The 14783-nt window shown below is 46.0% G+C and overlaps 2 protein-coding genes across 2 annotated transcripts in view; both read left to right on the top strand.

Annotated features, from left to right (window-relative positions):
- Positions 1-492: 492 nt before the first annotated feature.
- Positions 493-2450, top strand: LOC139374608 (exocyst complex component 1-like). Its single transcript, XM_071115636.1, has 3 exons — positions 493-613; positions 1327-1541; positions 2184-2450. Exons 1-3 carry the CDS (start codon positions 493-495, stop codon positions 2448-2450), a joined length of 603 nt encoding a protein of 200 aa, XP_070971737.1.
- Positions 2451-3617: 1167 nt separating this feature from the next.
- Positions 3618-14783, top strand: part of LOC139374591 (structural maintenance of chromosomes protein 2-like) — a 53715-nt gene continuing 42549 nt past the window's right edge. Inside the window, exons 1-8 of the mRNA XM_071115608.1 lie at positions 3618-3943; positions 4129-4278; positions 5195-5317; positions 8823-8861; positions 9149-9259; positions 12984-13028; positions 13709-13810; positions 14391-14522. Coding sequence (XP_070971709.1) covers positions 3776-3943; positions 4129-4278; positions 5195-5317; positions 8823-8861; positions 9149-9259; positions 12984-13028; positions 13709-13810; positions 14391-14522 — 870 coding nt within the window. The 5' untranslated portion in view covers positions 3618-3775. The remainder of the gene's footprint in view (positions 3944-4128; positions 4279-5194; positions 5318-8822; positions 8862-9148; positions 9260-12983; positions 13029-13708; positions 13811-14390; positions 14523-14783) is intronic.

Below are 14783 nucleotides of genomic sequence, written 5' to 3'. Positions count from 1 at the left end.
TCCTTCTCTCCTCCTCTGTCACAGTGTCCATCCCTCTCTCTTCCTCTCCTCCTCCTCTGTAGCTCTCCTCCTGAACCACTCTGTTGCTCTCCTTCTCTCCTCCTCTATCCCAGTATCCCTCTCTCCTCCTCTGTTGCTCTCCTCCTCTATCCCAGTATCCCTCTATCCTCCTCTATCCCAGTATCCCTCTCTCCTCCTCTGTTGCTCTCCTCCTCTATTCCAGTATCCCTCTATCCTCCTCTATCCCAGTATCCCTCTCTCCTCCTCTATCCCAGTATCCCTCTCTCCTCCTCTGTTGCTCTCCTCCTCTATTCCAGTATCCCTCTATCCTCCTCTATCCCAGTATCCCTCTATCCTCCTCTGTTGCTTTCTTCCTCTCCTCCTCTATCCCAGTATCCCTCTCTCCTCCTCTATCCAAGTATCCCTCTCTCCTCCTCTGTTGCGTTCTTCCTCTCCTCCTCTGTGCCAGCCTGTCCATCCCTGTGTGTGGAGATGTCGTCCCTACTGAGGAAGGAGATGCAGAGGATGTTGTTTAGACCTGAAGGACAGAAACTACAGAAGTTTATAGAGATACATGAAGCAACGTCGGGAAGACATTTTCTCTGTGTCTACGGTAAAAAAAAAACAGCATCTTCTGTTTCCTTTTACTGTTCATTTATTTATTCAATCATCTTGCCATCTTGCTTTTCTATTTCTCTTTCTAAATAACGTTCTGTCTGCTTCCGTGCGTTTTCTTCTTTTTACTGCTGGGTTGACGGTCCCGTGTGGCTCAGTTGGTAGAGCACGATGCTTGTATCGCCAGGGTTGTGGGTTCAATTCCCACGTGGGACCAATTCTCTTTCTAAAATGATGTTCTGTTTTTTTTTCTTCTCCCCCCGGGGTTTTTCTTCTGTTTTCTCCGTTCTTACTTTCCTTTGGTCTCTGACGCAGAGATGACGATGTTTCTGTGCAATCTGTTTTTTAGGTCGACTTGTTCTTTTTAATGATTGATGGATTGATTGATTGAAGTCTTGTTGATGAGGATACTAAAAGGGTCATATAACACACTACATCTGCTATGTAAAATATGTCAAAATAGGCTTGAATAGTTTGTCTGTGGATTCAGTCCGTGAACGTCACCAAATGGAGGAGTGTTACTTCTTCTCTCTAATTGAATTTCCGTTGCTGCATTACATCCGTTGTCCTCGGGAAAACGACATCCCGTTTGGAACAATGCATTTTATCCCCTATTGGGGGGAGAAAAAAAAAACGACTTTGGTTTTGTTTGAGAAAAAACTGCTTGACTTTTCCTTTCCCGAAACATAATCGCTGTCCTCTGGTCCACAGTGACCAAGACCAAAGAGGTGCAGCTGTGTGTGGTGAGATCTCAGAAATCACTCTATTCTGGATCAAACAAGTTGCTGAATTCCCAGAATTCCGAATCTAAAAAGAAGCTCAAGTCTCAGTTTTGCCTGAGTTCCTGCTTGGAGGACTCCTACCTGAGGACAGAAGTCTGGCTCCTCCAGGACCTCACCCTGCTGGACGGGCGGGATCCCGACGTGGTAAGGAACACATCATCATTCTCAGATTTTGACATATCATCATTGTTTACATTTAAGTGTTGACTCTAGGGGCCACCGTGATTCTGTCCTCGCTGCAAGGCAAGCAGGTGTTCCTTTACAACACACCCTCTCTGTCCGATTCTTCTTCTCGTCCCCCTTTGATGACCTCACCTCTCCTCTTTCCCCACCCCCCTCTCGTCCCCCTTTGATGATCTCACCTCTCTTCTCCCCCCCTTTGATGACCTCATCTCTCCTCTTTCCCCACCCCCCTCTCGTCCCCCTTTGATGACCTCACCTCTCTTCTTCCCCCTCCTCTCGTCCCCCTTTGATGACCTCACCTCTCTTCTTCCCCCCCCCCTCTCGTCCCCCTTTGATGACCTCACCTCTCTTCTTCCCCCCCCCTCGTCCCCCTTTGATGACCTCTCTTCTCCCCCCCCTCTCGTCCCCCTTTGATGACCTCACCTCTCTTCTTCCCCCCCCTCGTCCCCCTTTGATGACCTCTCTTCTCCCCCCCCTCTCGTCCCCCTTTGATGACCTCACCTCTCTTCTCCCCCCCCCCCCTCGTCCCCCTTTGATGACCTCTCTTCTCCCCCCCTCTCGTCCCCCTTTGATGACCTCACCTCCCCCGCCCCCCTCCTGTAGGACGACCCGTGTTTCCTGATGCACTTCTCCACTGTGAGGTCGGTGACGGCCTTCAGCTGCGGCGCCAAGTACAGCATGGCGCGGGCCCTGGTTGCCCTGAGCGACAAGCACTGCGGGCGTCCTTTGACTCTGGTGAACTATGACCTGGCCTACATCGGCCCGTCGTCTATATATTTGAACAGAGGAGACTGTGTGGTGCTGATGCAGATATGTTTCTACGCCGCTAACCTGGTGTGTCTGTCCTTGTGCCCCGTGCCTCTGGACTGAGAGTGATATTTCTATTCATTATGGATCCCCAAAGCAGCAGCTACTCTTCCTGGGGTCCGGCAAAATAAAGACAGTTATACCATTTTAGAGAGAGAGAGATTGAGTGTGTTTATTTTACCATTATTTATCTAGGAAAGTCAGTTGAGAACAAATTCTTATTTTCAATGACAGCCTAGGAACAGTGGGCCTGTTCAGGGGCAGAACGACAGATTTGTACTTTGTCAGCTACGGGGATTCAATTGTGCAACCTTTCGGGTTACTAGTCCAACGCTCTAACCACTAGGCTACCTGCCGTGTGTGTGAGTGAATCAAAAGCTCTATCACGTATCGATAATACACTATTTAAAATGATTGTCTTTCCAGGTTTCCAAGTCTCTGTGTTGCATGTTCTTGTAAATCTTTTGCTCTGAACACTGTTCCCTAAGCATGTGAAATGATTCAAGCTAATAATCTGAATTAAAATGTAACAACGTTCCCTTTTGTCTTCTTAAGTTGTCATGCCATCAGTATAGTATAAAGATGACCAAATCAAAGACAGTATAGTATAAAGATGACCAAATCAAAGACAGTACAGTATAAAGATGACCAAATCAAAGTCAGTACAGTATAAAGATGACACAATAAAAGATAGTATAGTATAAAGATTACCAAATCAAAGACAGTACAGTATAAAGATGACCAAATCAAAGACAGTATAGTATAAAGATAGGCTGAAAGTGCTTCTCCAACAGAAATCCCCGATCACAGTTGTAGGCGATGTCATGGCGACGCCTGCTAGCTAAGCTCATGCGCAGAAACACGTCATCCGGTCTAACGGTCGTCTCCCGCCAAAATTGCGCATGTGCAAACCGTCACTCCTTGACTTTCACGAGGTTGTAGTAACAACATGTTCACAACTACTTTAAGACGTTGGCTCTAATCTAGGTAGTGGCTGTCGATTTCGAGAAAATTAACAACTATTGAAAAATCTTTCACTTCTCTCATTGATTTCTCAAACCCCGGCCTGGTCTGTTTCGCGATGTTGCGCCTCTGGGTTTAAAAACTCTATGACCAAATTGCCTGATCTAAAACAAACAAGAAAACAACACATTGTTTAATATTTACAGCCACATTAAATAATCAAATAAATTGTCAAGATTTAAAAATTTTCCGGATAGGCGCATGCGCAGGACCAGAGAACGGTAGCGTGCCTGGCGCCAAATTTTGAAAAGTGGGAAGTGTTTCTGTTGTTGATAACAACACCTCTCCGCATAACATCGTGGTTTGTTTAGACGTTATTACGATATATCGAAAAAGGATTACTTTGGAAAAAGGACAACGGAAAGATGCACATCAAATCTATTATCTTAGAAGGGTTCAAGTCCTACGCGCAGAGGACGGAAATCAACGGATTTGATCCGCTCTTCAACGCTATTACCGGACTCAACGGGAGTGGAAAATCCAACATTCTCGACTCGATATGCTTTCTACTGGGGATATCCAACTTGTCTCAGGTAATTATTCTTTAATTCGCATTAAAGTTAGTTTTTAATCCGGTGAGCTAAAGACATTTCGTTGAAGTTAGCTAGTTAACGTTAGCTTACGGTGCCTTACGTTCAATCGAGGCTTACACTAACGTTAGTAGAGAAGCTATTGATCTGTAACGTTACTTCCGTCTGATCTGAACTTATCTTTCCAGGTGCGAGCGGCCAATCTCCAGGATTTGGTGTACAAGAACGGTCAGGCCGGTATCACCAAAGCCACCGTGTCCATAACTTTCGACAACGCAAACAAGAGTCAGAGTCCGCTTGGATTCGAGACCCACGACGAGATCACGGTCACAAGACAGGTACCGTTGTTCTCCTCGTTTCTCTATTTCCTGTTTGTGGGAAGAGTAATGTTCATGAATTATATAAATAAAGTTCCAAACTGAGGGATACTACTAGTCCAAACTGAGGGATACTGCTAGTCCAAACTGAGGGATACTACTAGTCCAAACTGAGGGATACTGCTAGTCCAAACTGAGGGATACTACTAGTCCAAACTGAGGGATACTACTAGTCCAAACTGAGGGATACTGCTAGTCCAAACTGAGGGATACTGCTAGTCCAAACTGAGGGATACTACTAGTCCAAACTGAGGGATACTACTAGTCCAAACTGAGGGATACTGCTAGTCCAAACTGAGGGATACTACTAGTCCAAACTGAGGGATACTGCTAGTCCAAACTGAGGGATACTACTAGTCCAAACTGAGGGATACTACTAGTCCAAACTGAGGGATACTACTAGTCCAAACTGAGGGATACTACTAGTCCAAACTGAGGGATTCTACTAGTCGAAACTGAGGGATTCTACTAGTTAACTACAACTTCTGTCAAGTGGTCTGAAAATAGTCCCAACTATGACTGTTCCCTTTCCCATAATCACTACACTAACTGTCCACTGACGTGATTTCTCAGATGTATTGTTACTAGCTGCTCAAACTGGGGCGACAGGGTAGCCTAGTGGTTAGAGTGTTGGACTGGTAACCGGAAGGTTGCAAGTTCAAACCCACTGTTTCCTGGTAGTCCGTCATTGAAAATAAGAATTTGTTCTTAACTGACTTGCCGTATTATTAGCTATTCAAACTAACGTTCATGCCTTTACTATGATAGTAGCTATTATTAGCCAATCAAACTGCTGCTTTACTGTAGAGGACACTCTCTTAAAATGTTACTATGATGGAGTGGATGCTCACTCCTCTGTATCCGTCTCCGATCCCAGGTGGTGATAGGTGGTAGGAACAAGTACCTGATCAACGGGGTGAATGCCAACAACACCAGGGTACAGGATCTGTTCTGCTCTGTAGGACTCAACGTTAACAACCCCCACTTCCTCATCATGCAGGTAGGTGTTTCAACACCTCGAGGAGCCTGGGGTGTGTTCATTAGTCGCACACTGTAGCAAATCGTTTTTTTTTGCAACGAAGAAGAGATTCTATTGGACAAATTCGGGTTCTGTTTTTGGTTTCTAGTGAACACACCGCTGACTGTTGTTCCACTTGTTGATGAGCAGCCTCTCTATTTATAGAGTTGATGAGCAGACTCTATTTATAGAGTTGATAAGCAGACTCTATTTATAGAGTTGATAAGCAGCGACTCTATTTATAGAGTTGATAAGCAGCCTCTCTATTTATAGAGTTGATAAGCAGCCTCTCTATTTATAGAGTTGATAAGCAGCCTCTCTATTTATAGAGTTGATGAGCAGCCTCTCTATTTATAGAGTTGATGAGCAGCCTCTATTTATAGAGTTGATGAGCAGCCTCTCTATTTATAGAGTTGATGAGCAGCCTCTCTATTTATAGAGTTGATGAGCAGCCTCTCTATTTATAGAGTTGATGAGCAGCCTCTCTATTTATAGAGTTGATGAGCAGCCTCTCTATTTATAGAGTTGATGAGCAGCCTCTCTATTTATAGAGTTGATGAGCAGCCTCTCTATTTATAGAGTTGATGAGCAGCCTCTCTATTTATAGAGTTGATGAGCAGCCTCTCTATTTATAGAGTTGATGAGCAGCCTCTCTATTTATAGAGTTGACGAGCAGCCTCTCTATTTATAGAGTTGACGAGCAGCCTCTCTATTTATAGAGTTGACGAGCAGCCTCTATTTATAGAGTTGATGAGCAGCCTCTCTATTTATAGAGTTGATGAGCAGCCTCTCTATTTATAGAGTTGATGAGCAGCCTCTCTATTTATAGAGTTGATGAGCAGCCTCTCTATTTATAGAGTTGATGAGCAGCCTCTCTATTTATAGAGTTGATGAGCAGCCTCTCTATTTATAGAGTTGACGAGCAGCCTCTCTATTTATAGAGTTGACGAGCAGCCTCTCTATTTATAGAGTTGACGAGCAGCCTCTCTATTTATAGAGTTGACGAGCAGCCTCTCTATTTATAGAGTTGACGAGCAGCCTCTCTATTTATAGAGTTGACGAGCAGCCTCTCTATTTATAGAGTTGACGAGCAGCCTCTCTATTTATAGAGTTGACGAGCAGCCTCTCTATTTATAGAGTTGACGAGCAGCCTCTCTATTTATAGAGTTGACGAGCAGCCTCTCTATTTATAGAGTTGACGAGCAGCCTCTCTATTTATAGAGTTGACGAGCAGCCTCTCTATTTATAGAGTTGACGAGCAGCCTCTCTATTTATAGAGTTGACGAGCAGCCTCTCTATTTATAGAGTTGACGAGCAGCCTCTCTATTTATAGAGTTGACGAGCAGCCTCTCTATTTATAGAGTTGACGAGCAGCCTCTCTATTTATAGAGTTGATGCGCAGCCTCTATTTATAGTTGATGCGCAGCCTCTATTTATAGTTGATGCGCAGCCTCTATTTATAGTTGATAAGCAGCCTCTCTATTTATAGTTGATGAGCAGCCTCTCTATTTATAGTTGATGAGCAGCCTCTCTATTTATAGTTGATGAGCAGCCTCTCTATTTATAGAGTTGATGAGCAGCCTCTCTATTTATAGAGTTGACGAGCAGCCTCTCTATTTATAGAGTTGACGAGCAGCCTCTCTATTTATAGAGTTGACGAGCAGCCTCTCTATTTATAGAGTTGACGAGCAGCCTCTCTATTTATAGAGTTGACGAGCAGCCTCTCTATTTATAGAGTTGACGAGCAGCCTCTCTATTTATAGAGTTGACGAGCAGCCTCTCTATTTATAGAGTTGACGAGCAGCCTCTCTATTTATAGAGTTGACGAGCAGCCTCTCTATTTATAGAGTTGACGAGCAGCCTCTCTATTTATAGAGTTGACGAGCAGCCTCTCTATTTATAGAGTTGACGAGCAGCCTCTCTATTTATAGAGTTGACGAGCAGCCTCTCTATTTATAGAGTTGACGAGCGGGCCTCTCTATTTATAGAGTTGACGAGCGGGCCTCTCTATTTATAGAGTTGACGAGCGGGCCTCTCTATTTGTAGAGTTGACGAGCGGGCCTCTCTATTTGTAGAGTTGACGAGCGGGCCTCTCTATTTGTAGAGTTGACGAGCGGGCCTCTCTATTTGTAGAGTTGACGAGCGGGCTTCTCTATTTGTAGAGTTGACGAGCGGGCCTCTCTATTTGTAGAGTTGACGAGCGGGCCTCTCTATTTGTAGAGTTGACGAGCGGGCCTCTCTATTTGTAGAGTTGACGAGCGGGCCTCTCTATTTGTAGAGTTGACGAGCGGGCCTCTCTATTTGTAGAGTTGACGAGCGGGCCTCTCTATTTGTAGAGTTGACGAGCGGGCCTCTCTATTTGTAGGGTTGACGAGCGGGCCTCTCTATTTGTAGGGTTGACGAGCGGGCCTCTCTATTTGTAGAGTTGACGAGCGGGCCTCTCTATTTGTAGAGTTGACGAGCGGGCCTCTCTATTTGTAGAGTTGACGAGCGGGCCTCTCTATTTGTAGAGTTGACGAGCGGGCCTCTCTATTTGTAGAGTTGACGAGCGGGCCTCTCTATTTGTAGAGTTGACGAGCGGGCCTCTCTATTTGTAGAGTTGACGAGCGGGCCTCTCTATTTGTAGAGTTGACGAGCGGGCCTCTCTATTTGTAGAGTTGACGAGCGGGCCTCTCTATTTGTAGAGTTGACGAGCGGGCCTCTCTATTTGTAGAGTTGACGAGCGGGCCTCTCTATTTGTAGAGTTGACGAGCGGGCCTCTCTATTTGTAGAGTTGACGAGCGGGCCTCTCTATTTGTAGAGTTGACGAGCGGGCCTCTCTATTTGTAGAGTTGACGAGCGGGCCTCTCTATTTGTAGAGTTGACGAGCGGGCCTCTCTATTTGTAGAGTTGACGAGCGGGCCTCTCTATTTGTAGAGTTGACGAGCGGGCCTCTCTATTTGTAGAGTTGACGAGCGGGCCTCTCTATTTGTAGAGTTGACGAGCGGGCCTCTCTATTTGTAGAGTTGACGAGCGGGCCTCTCTATTTGTAGAGTTGACGAGCGGGCCTCTCTATTTGTAGAGTTGACGAGCGGGCCTCTCTATTTGTAGAGTTGACGAGCGGGCCTCTCTATTTGTAGAGTTGACGAGCGGGCCTCTCTATTTGTAGAGTTGACGAGCGGGCCTCTCTATTTGTAGAGTTGACGAGCGGGCCTCTCTATTTGTAGAGTTGACGAGCGGGCCTCTCTATTTGTAGAGTTGACGAGCGGGCCTCTCTATTTGTAGAGTTGACGAGCGGGCCTCTCTATTTGTAGAGTTGACGAGCGGCCTCTCTATTTGTAGAGTTGACGAGCGGCCTCTATATTTGTAGAGTTGACGAGCAGGCCTCTATATTTATAGGTCTGAGTGACATCGTTCTGTGGTACTACACGTTTTATAAATAACTTGAATATTTATTTTTCTATATTGAATATTTATTTTTTATATATTTCTCTTTACAATATTTCAGGGGAGAATCACCAAGGTTCTGAACATGAAACCGCCTGAGGTATGTAAATATATACACACACACACACACACACACTGTAGAATCATGAAGTCTTGTAGCTACTTGAAGCTTCTAGCCATGATAGAGGAGGCAGCAGGAACCAGGATGTACCACTCTGACCCTCCTCTCTCTCCTCCGTAGATCCTAGCCATGATAGAGGAGGCAGCAGGAACCAGGATGTACCACTCTGACCCTCCTCTCTCTCTTCCGTAGATCCTAGCCATGATAGAGGAGACAGCAGGAACCAGGATGTACCACTCTGACCTTCCTCTCTCTCTCCTCCGTAGATCCTAGCCATGATAGAGGAGGCAGCAGGAACCAGGATGTACGAGTGTAAGAAGATCAGCGCCCAGAAAACCATTGAGAAGAAAGAAGCCAAACTGAAAGAAATCCAGACGGTGGGGCGGCCATCTTACCTGTGATGACGTAGCTCTGTTTCCTGTCCTGGGACCCAAAGGGGCGGAGTTTGTTTTTTCTCTCTAGAAGACTAAGTTCAACTCTTCATCAGGCCTTTAGTTGAGTCTAGGTTCCACTCTTCATCAGGCCTTTAGTTGAGTCTAGGTTCCACTCTTCATCAGGCCTTTAGTTGAGTCTAGGTTCAACTCTTCATCAGGCCTTTAGTTGAGTCTAGGTTCAATTAATCAACTCTTCCTCAGGTCTTTAGTTGTATCTAGGTTCAACTCTTCATCAGGCCTTTAGTTGAGTCTAGGTTCAACTCTTCATCAGGCCTTTAGTTGTGTCTAGTGTGTTAGTGCTGTGTGTCTAGTGTGTTAGTGCTGGGTGTCTAGTGTGTTAGTGCTGGGTGTCTAGTGTGTTAGTGCTGTGTGTCTAGTGTGTTAGTGCTGGGTGTCTAGTGTGTTAGTGCTGGGTGTCTAGTGTGTTAGTGCTGTGTGTCTAGTGTGTTAGTGCTGGGTGTCTAGTGTGTTAGTGCTGGGTGTCTAGTGTGTTAGTGCTGTGTGTCTAGTGTGTTAGTGCTGTGTGTCTAGTGTGTTAGTGCTGGGTGTCTAGTGTGTTAGTGCTGGGTGTCTAGTGTGTTAGTGCTGTGTGTCTAGTGTGTTAGTGCTGGGTGTCTAGTGTGTTAGTGCTGTGTGTCTAGTGTGTTAGTGCTGTGTGTCTAGTGTGTTAGTGCTGTGTGTCTAGTGTGTTAGTGCTGTGTGTCTAGTGTGTTAGTGCTGTGTGTCTAGTGTGGTAGTGCTGTGTGTCTGGTGTGTTAGTGCTGGGTGTCTAGTGTGTTAGTGCTGTGTGTCTAGTGTGTTAGTGCTGTGTGTCTAGTGTGTTAGTGCTGTGTGTTAGTGCTGTGTGTCTAGTGTGTTAGTGCTGTGTGTCTAGTGTGTTAGTGCTGTGTGTTAGTGCTGTGTGTCTAGTGTGTTAGTGCTGTGTGTCTAGTGTGGTAGTGCTGTGTGTCTAGTGTGGTAGTGCTGTGTGTCTAGTGTGTTAGTGCTGTGTGTCTAGTGTGTTAGTGCTGGGTGTCTAGTGTGTTAGTGCTGGGTGTCTAGTGTGTCTAGTGTGTTAGTGCTGTGTGTTAGTGCTGTGTGTCTAGTGTGTTAGTGCTGTGTGTCTAGTGTGTTAGTGCTGTGTGTCTAGTGTGTTAGTGCTGTGTGTCTAGTGTGTTAGTGCTGTGTGTCTAGTGTGTTAGTGCTGTGTGTCTAGTGCGTTAGTGCTGTGTGTCTAGTGTGTTAGTGCTGTGTGTTAGTGCTGTGTGTCTAGTGTGTTAGTGCTGTGTGTCTAGTGTGGTAGTGCTGTGTGTCTGGTGTGTTAGTGCTGGGTGTCTAGTGTGTTAGTGCTGGGTGTATAGTGTGTTAGTGCTGTGTGTCTAGTGTGTTAGTGCTGTGTGTTAGTGCTGTGTGTCTAGTGTGTTAGTGCTGTGTGTCTAGTGTGTTAGTGCTGTGTGTCTAGTGTGTTAGTGCTGTGTGTTAGTGCTGTGTGTCTAGTGTGTTAGTGCTGTGTGTCTAGTGTGGTAGTGCTGTGTGTCTAGTGTGTTAGTGCTGTGTGTCTAGTGTGTTAGTGCTGTGTGTCTAGTGTGTTAGTGCTGGGTGTCTAGTGTGTTAGTGCTGGGTGTCTAGTGTGTTAGTGCTGTGTGTTAGTGCTGTGTGTCTAGTGTGTTAGTGCTGTGTGTCTAGTGTGTTAGTGCTGTGTGTCTAGTGTGTTAGTGCTGTGTGTCTAGTGTGTTAGTGCTGTGTGTCTAGTGTGTTAGTGCTGTGTGTCTGGTGTGTTAGTGCTGTGTGTCTAGTGTGTTAGTGCTGCGTGTCTAGTGTGGTAGTGCTGTGTGTCTAGTGTGGTAGTGCTGTGTGTCTAGTGTGTTAGTGCTGTGTGTCTAGTGTGTTAGTGCTGGGTGTCTAGTGTGTTAGTGCTGGGTGTCTAGTGTGTTAGTGCTGGGTGTCTAGTGTGTTAGTGCTGTGTGTTAGTGCTGTGTGTTAGTGCTGTGTGTCTAGTGTGTTAGTGCTGTGTGTCTAGTGTGTTAGTGCTGTGTGTTAGTGCTGTGTGTTAGTGCTGTGTGTCTAGTGTGTTAGTGCTGTGTGTCTAGTGTGTTAGTGCTGTGTGTCTAGTGTGTTAGTGCTGTGTGTCTAGTGTGGTAGTGCTGTGTGTCTGGTGTGTTAGTGCTGTGTGTCTAGTGTGGTAGTGCTGTGTGTCTAGTGTGTTAGTGCTGTGTGTCTGGTGTGTTAGTGCTGGGTGTCTAGTGTGTTAGTGCTGGGTGTCTAGTGTGTTAGTGCTGTGTGTCGAGTGTGTTAGTGCTGTGTGTCTAGTGTGTTAGTGCTGTGTGTCTAGTGTGGTAGTGCTGTGTGTCTAGTGTGTTAGTGCTGTGTGTCTGGTGTGTTAGTGCTGTGTGTCTAGTGTGTTAGTGCTGGGTGTCTAGTGTGGTAGTGCTGTGTGTCTAGTGTGTTAGTGCTGTGTGTCTAGTGTGTTAGTGCTGTGTGTCTGGTGTGTTAGTGCTGTGTGTCTAGTGTGTTAGTGCTGCGTGTCTAGTGTGGTAGTGCTGTGTGTCTGGTGTGTTAGTGCTGGGTGTCTAGTGTGTTAGTGCTGTGTGTCTAGTGTGTTAGTGCTGCGTGTCTAGTGTGGTAGTGCTGTGTGTCTAGTGTGGTAGTGCTGTGTGTCTAGTGTGTTAGTGCTGTGTGTCTAGTGTGTTAGTGCTGGGTGTCTAGTGTGTTAGTGCTGGGTGTCTAGTGTGTTAGTGCTGGGTGTCTAGTGTGTTAGTGCTGTGTGTTAGTGCTGTGTGTTAGTGCTGTGTGTCTAGTGTGTTAGTGCTGTGTGTCTAGTGTGTTAGTGCTGTGTGTTAGTGCTGTGTGTTAGTGCTGTGTGTCTAGTGTGTTAGTGCTGTGTGTCTAGTGTGGTAGTGCTGTGTGTCTAGTGTGTTAGTGCTGTGTGTCTGGTGTGTTAGTGCTGTGTGTCTAGTGTGTTAGTGCTGGGTGTCTAGTGTGGTAGTGCTGTGTGTCTGGTGTGTTAGTGCTGTGTGTCTAGTGTGGTAGTGCTGTGTGTCTAGTGTGTTAGTGCTGTGTGTCTAGTGTGTTAGTGCTGTGTGTCTAGTGTGTTAGTGCTGTGTGTCTAGTGTGTTAGTGCTGTGTGTCTGGTGTGTTAGTGCTGTGTGTCTAGTGTGTTAGTGCTGTGTGTCTAGTGTGTTAGTGCTGGGTGTCTAGTGTGTTAGTGCTGTGTGTCTGGTGTGTTAGTGCTGGGTGTCTAGTGTGTTAGTGCTGTGTGTTAGTGCTGTGTGTCTAGTGTGGTAGTGCTGTGTGTCTAGTGTGGTAGTGCTGTGTGTCTAGTGTGTTAGTGCTGTGTGTTAGTGCTGTGTGTCTAGTGTGTTAGTGCTGTGTGTTAGTGCTGTGTGTCTAGTGTGGTAGTGCTGTGTGTCTAGTGTGTTAGTGCTGTGTGTTAGTGCTGTGTGTCTAGTGTGTTAGTGCTGTGTGGTAGTGCTGTGTGTCTAGTGTGTTAGTGCTGTGTGTTAGTGCTGTGTGTCTAGTGTGTTAGTGCTGTGTGGTAGTGCTGTGTGTCTAGTGTGTTAGTGCTGTGTGTCTAGTGTGTTAGTGCTGGGGATCCCCAGGATTGGGGAAATGGACGTAGCTCCTTCTATCAACAATGGTGTCTTGGATATGGGTGTCATTTGACGAACTTGTGTTTGTTTGTGTTCAGATCCTGGATGAAGAGATCACTCCTACCATGCAGAAGCTAAAGGAGGTAGGACGTCCCGTTTTTTAAGATGTGTTTTTAGGAGCATGAAATCATCACTTCAACACCAAGACCTTTTCTATCCGTTTGTCCCCTGATGAGTGTGACCCTGGAATTAACACCCCCGAGGATGTTTACTGCACGCTCCTTCCTGTCCCCTCCGTCCATCCCGTGTGACTCAGTTGGTTCTTGTAATGCCAGGGGCTGTGGGTTCGTTTCCCGCAGGAGACCAATAGGAATTAATAATGTAAGCTTGTCAGTAGAGTGAGTGGTTCTGGATAAGAGCGTCTGCTAAATGACTCCTATGTAAATGACTCCTATGTAAATGACTCCTATGTAAATGACTCCTATGTAAATGACTCCTATGTAAATGACTCCTATGTAAATGACTCCTATGTAAATGTCTCCCCTTTCATTAACCAACTTTATTCTTTCTGTCTTCCTTCACGGTCCTCTCTCCGCTCCTCTCTCCGTCCCTGTGTCCTCTCTCCGCTCCTCTCTCCGCCCCTCTGTCCTCTCTCCGCCCCTCTGTCCTCTCTCCGCCCCTCTGTCCTCTCTCCGCCCCTCTGTCCTCTCTCCGCCTCTCTGTCCTCTCTCTGTCCTCTCTCCGCCCCTCTGTCCTCTCTCCGTCCTCTCTCCGTCCCTCTGTCCTCTCTCCGACCTCTCTCCGTCCCTCTGTCCTCCTGTAGGAACGTTCTTCATACCTGGAGTACCAGAAGTTGATGAGGGAGATAGAACACCTGAGTCGTCTGTACGTGGCCTGGCTGTTTGTCTGCGCTGAGGAGACCAAGGTACACACACACAAACACATCATGTTGTTGTGGTGTCTTATCATGTTGTTGTGGTGTCTTGTTGTGGTGTCTTATCATGTTGTGGTGGTGTCTTGTGGTGTCTTATCATGTTGTTGTCATGTCTTATCATGTTGTTGGGGTGTCGTGTTGTCGTGGTGTCTTATCATGTTGTTGTGGTCTTATCATGTTGTTGTGGTGTCTTGTTGTGGTCTTCTCATGTTGTTGTGGTGTCTTGTTGTGGTCTTATCATGTTGTGGTCTTATCATGTTGTTGTGGTCTTATCATGTTGTTGTGGTGTCGTTGTTGTGGTCTTATCATGTTGTCGTGGTGTGTTGTTGTCGTGGTGTCTTGTTGTTGTCGTGGTGTCTTGTTGTTGTCGTGGTGTCTTGTTGTGGTGTCTTGTTGTGGTGTCTTGTTGTGGTGTCTTATCATGTTGTCGTGGCGTCTTGTTGTCGTGGCTCAGGTGAAGTTTTAATGGAACTGTTGTTGATTTTAAATCTCAGGTGAAGTTTTAATGGATCTGTTGTTGATTTAAATCTCAGGTGGAGTTTAATGGAACTGTTGTTGATTTAAATCTCAGGTGAAGTCAGCGGAGGACCTGAAGGTGATGCAGGACTCCATCAGTCAGCTGCAGGCCAACATGGCAGACAACGAACACAAGGTCCAGGAACTCTCCGCCCAGATACAGGAACTGCAGGAGAAGAGAGACCAAGTAATGAAATGCTATTCAATTCAATACAACTTTATTCATCCATTCTGGGAGCTTTGGGGAGACAAAAAATACAAACATGTTGCAGATAACATAGAATGCGGATGGGCACCACTTCTCTAATGTGAACGAACGATAGTGGCAGATCTATGCAACACGTTTCTATCTGCAGCTGTTGAATCTCATTGAATGAGCTCTTTGGTCACGGACAGATACGTTTCAAACATTTAGCTCGGAGGTTATTATATTTGACTATGTTCTGTC

The sequence above is a fragment of the Oncorhynchus clarkii genome, chromosome 19 (genome assembly GCF_045791955.1).
Source record: "Oncorhynchus clarkii lewisi isolate Uvic-CL-2024 chromosome 19, UVic_Ocla_1.0, whole genome shotgun sequence".
Classification (NCBI taxonomy): domain Eukaryota; kingdom Metazoa; phylum Chordata; class Actinopteri; order Salmoniformes; family Salmonidae; genus Oncorhynchus; species Oncorhynchus clarkii.
The sequence above is the reverse complement of the archived record's forward strand: the minus strand, read 5'-3'. Positions and strand labels throughout refer to the sequence as shown.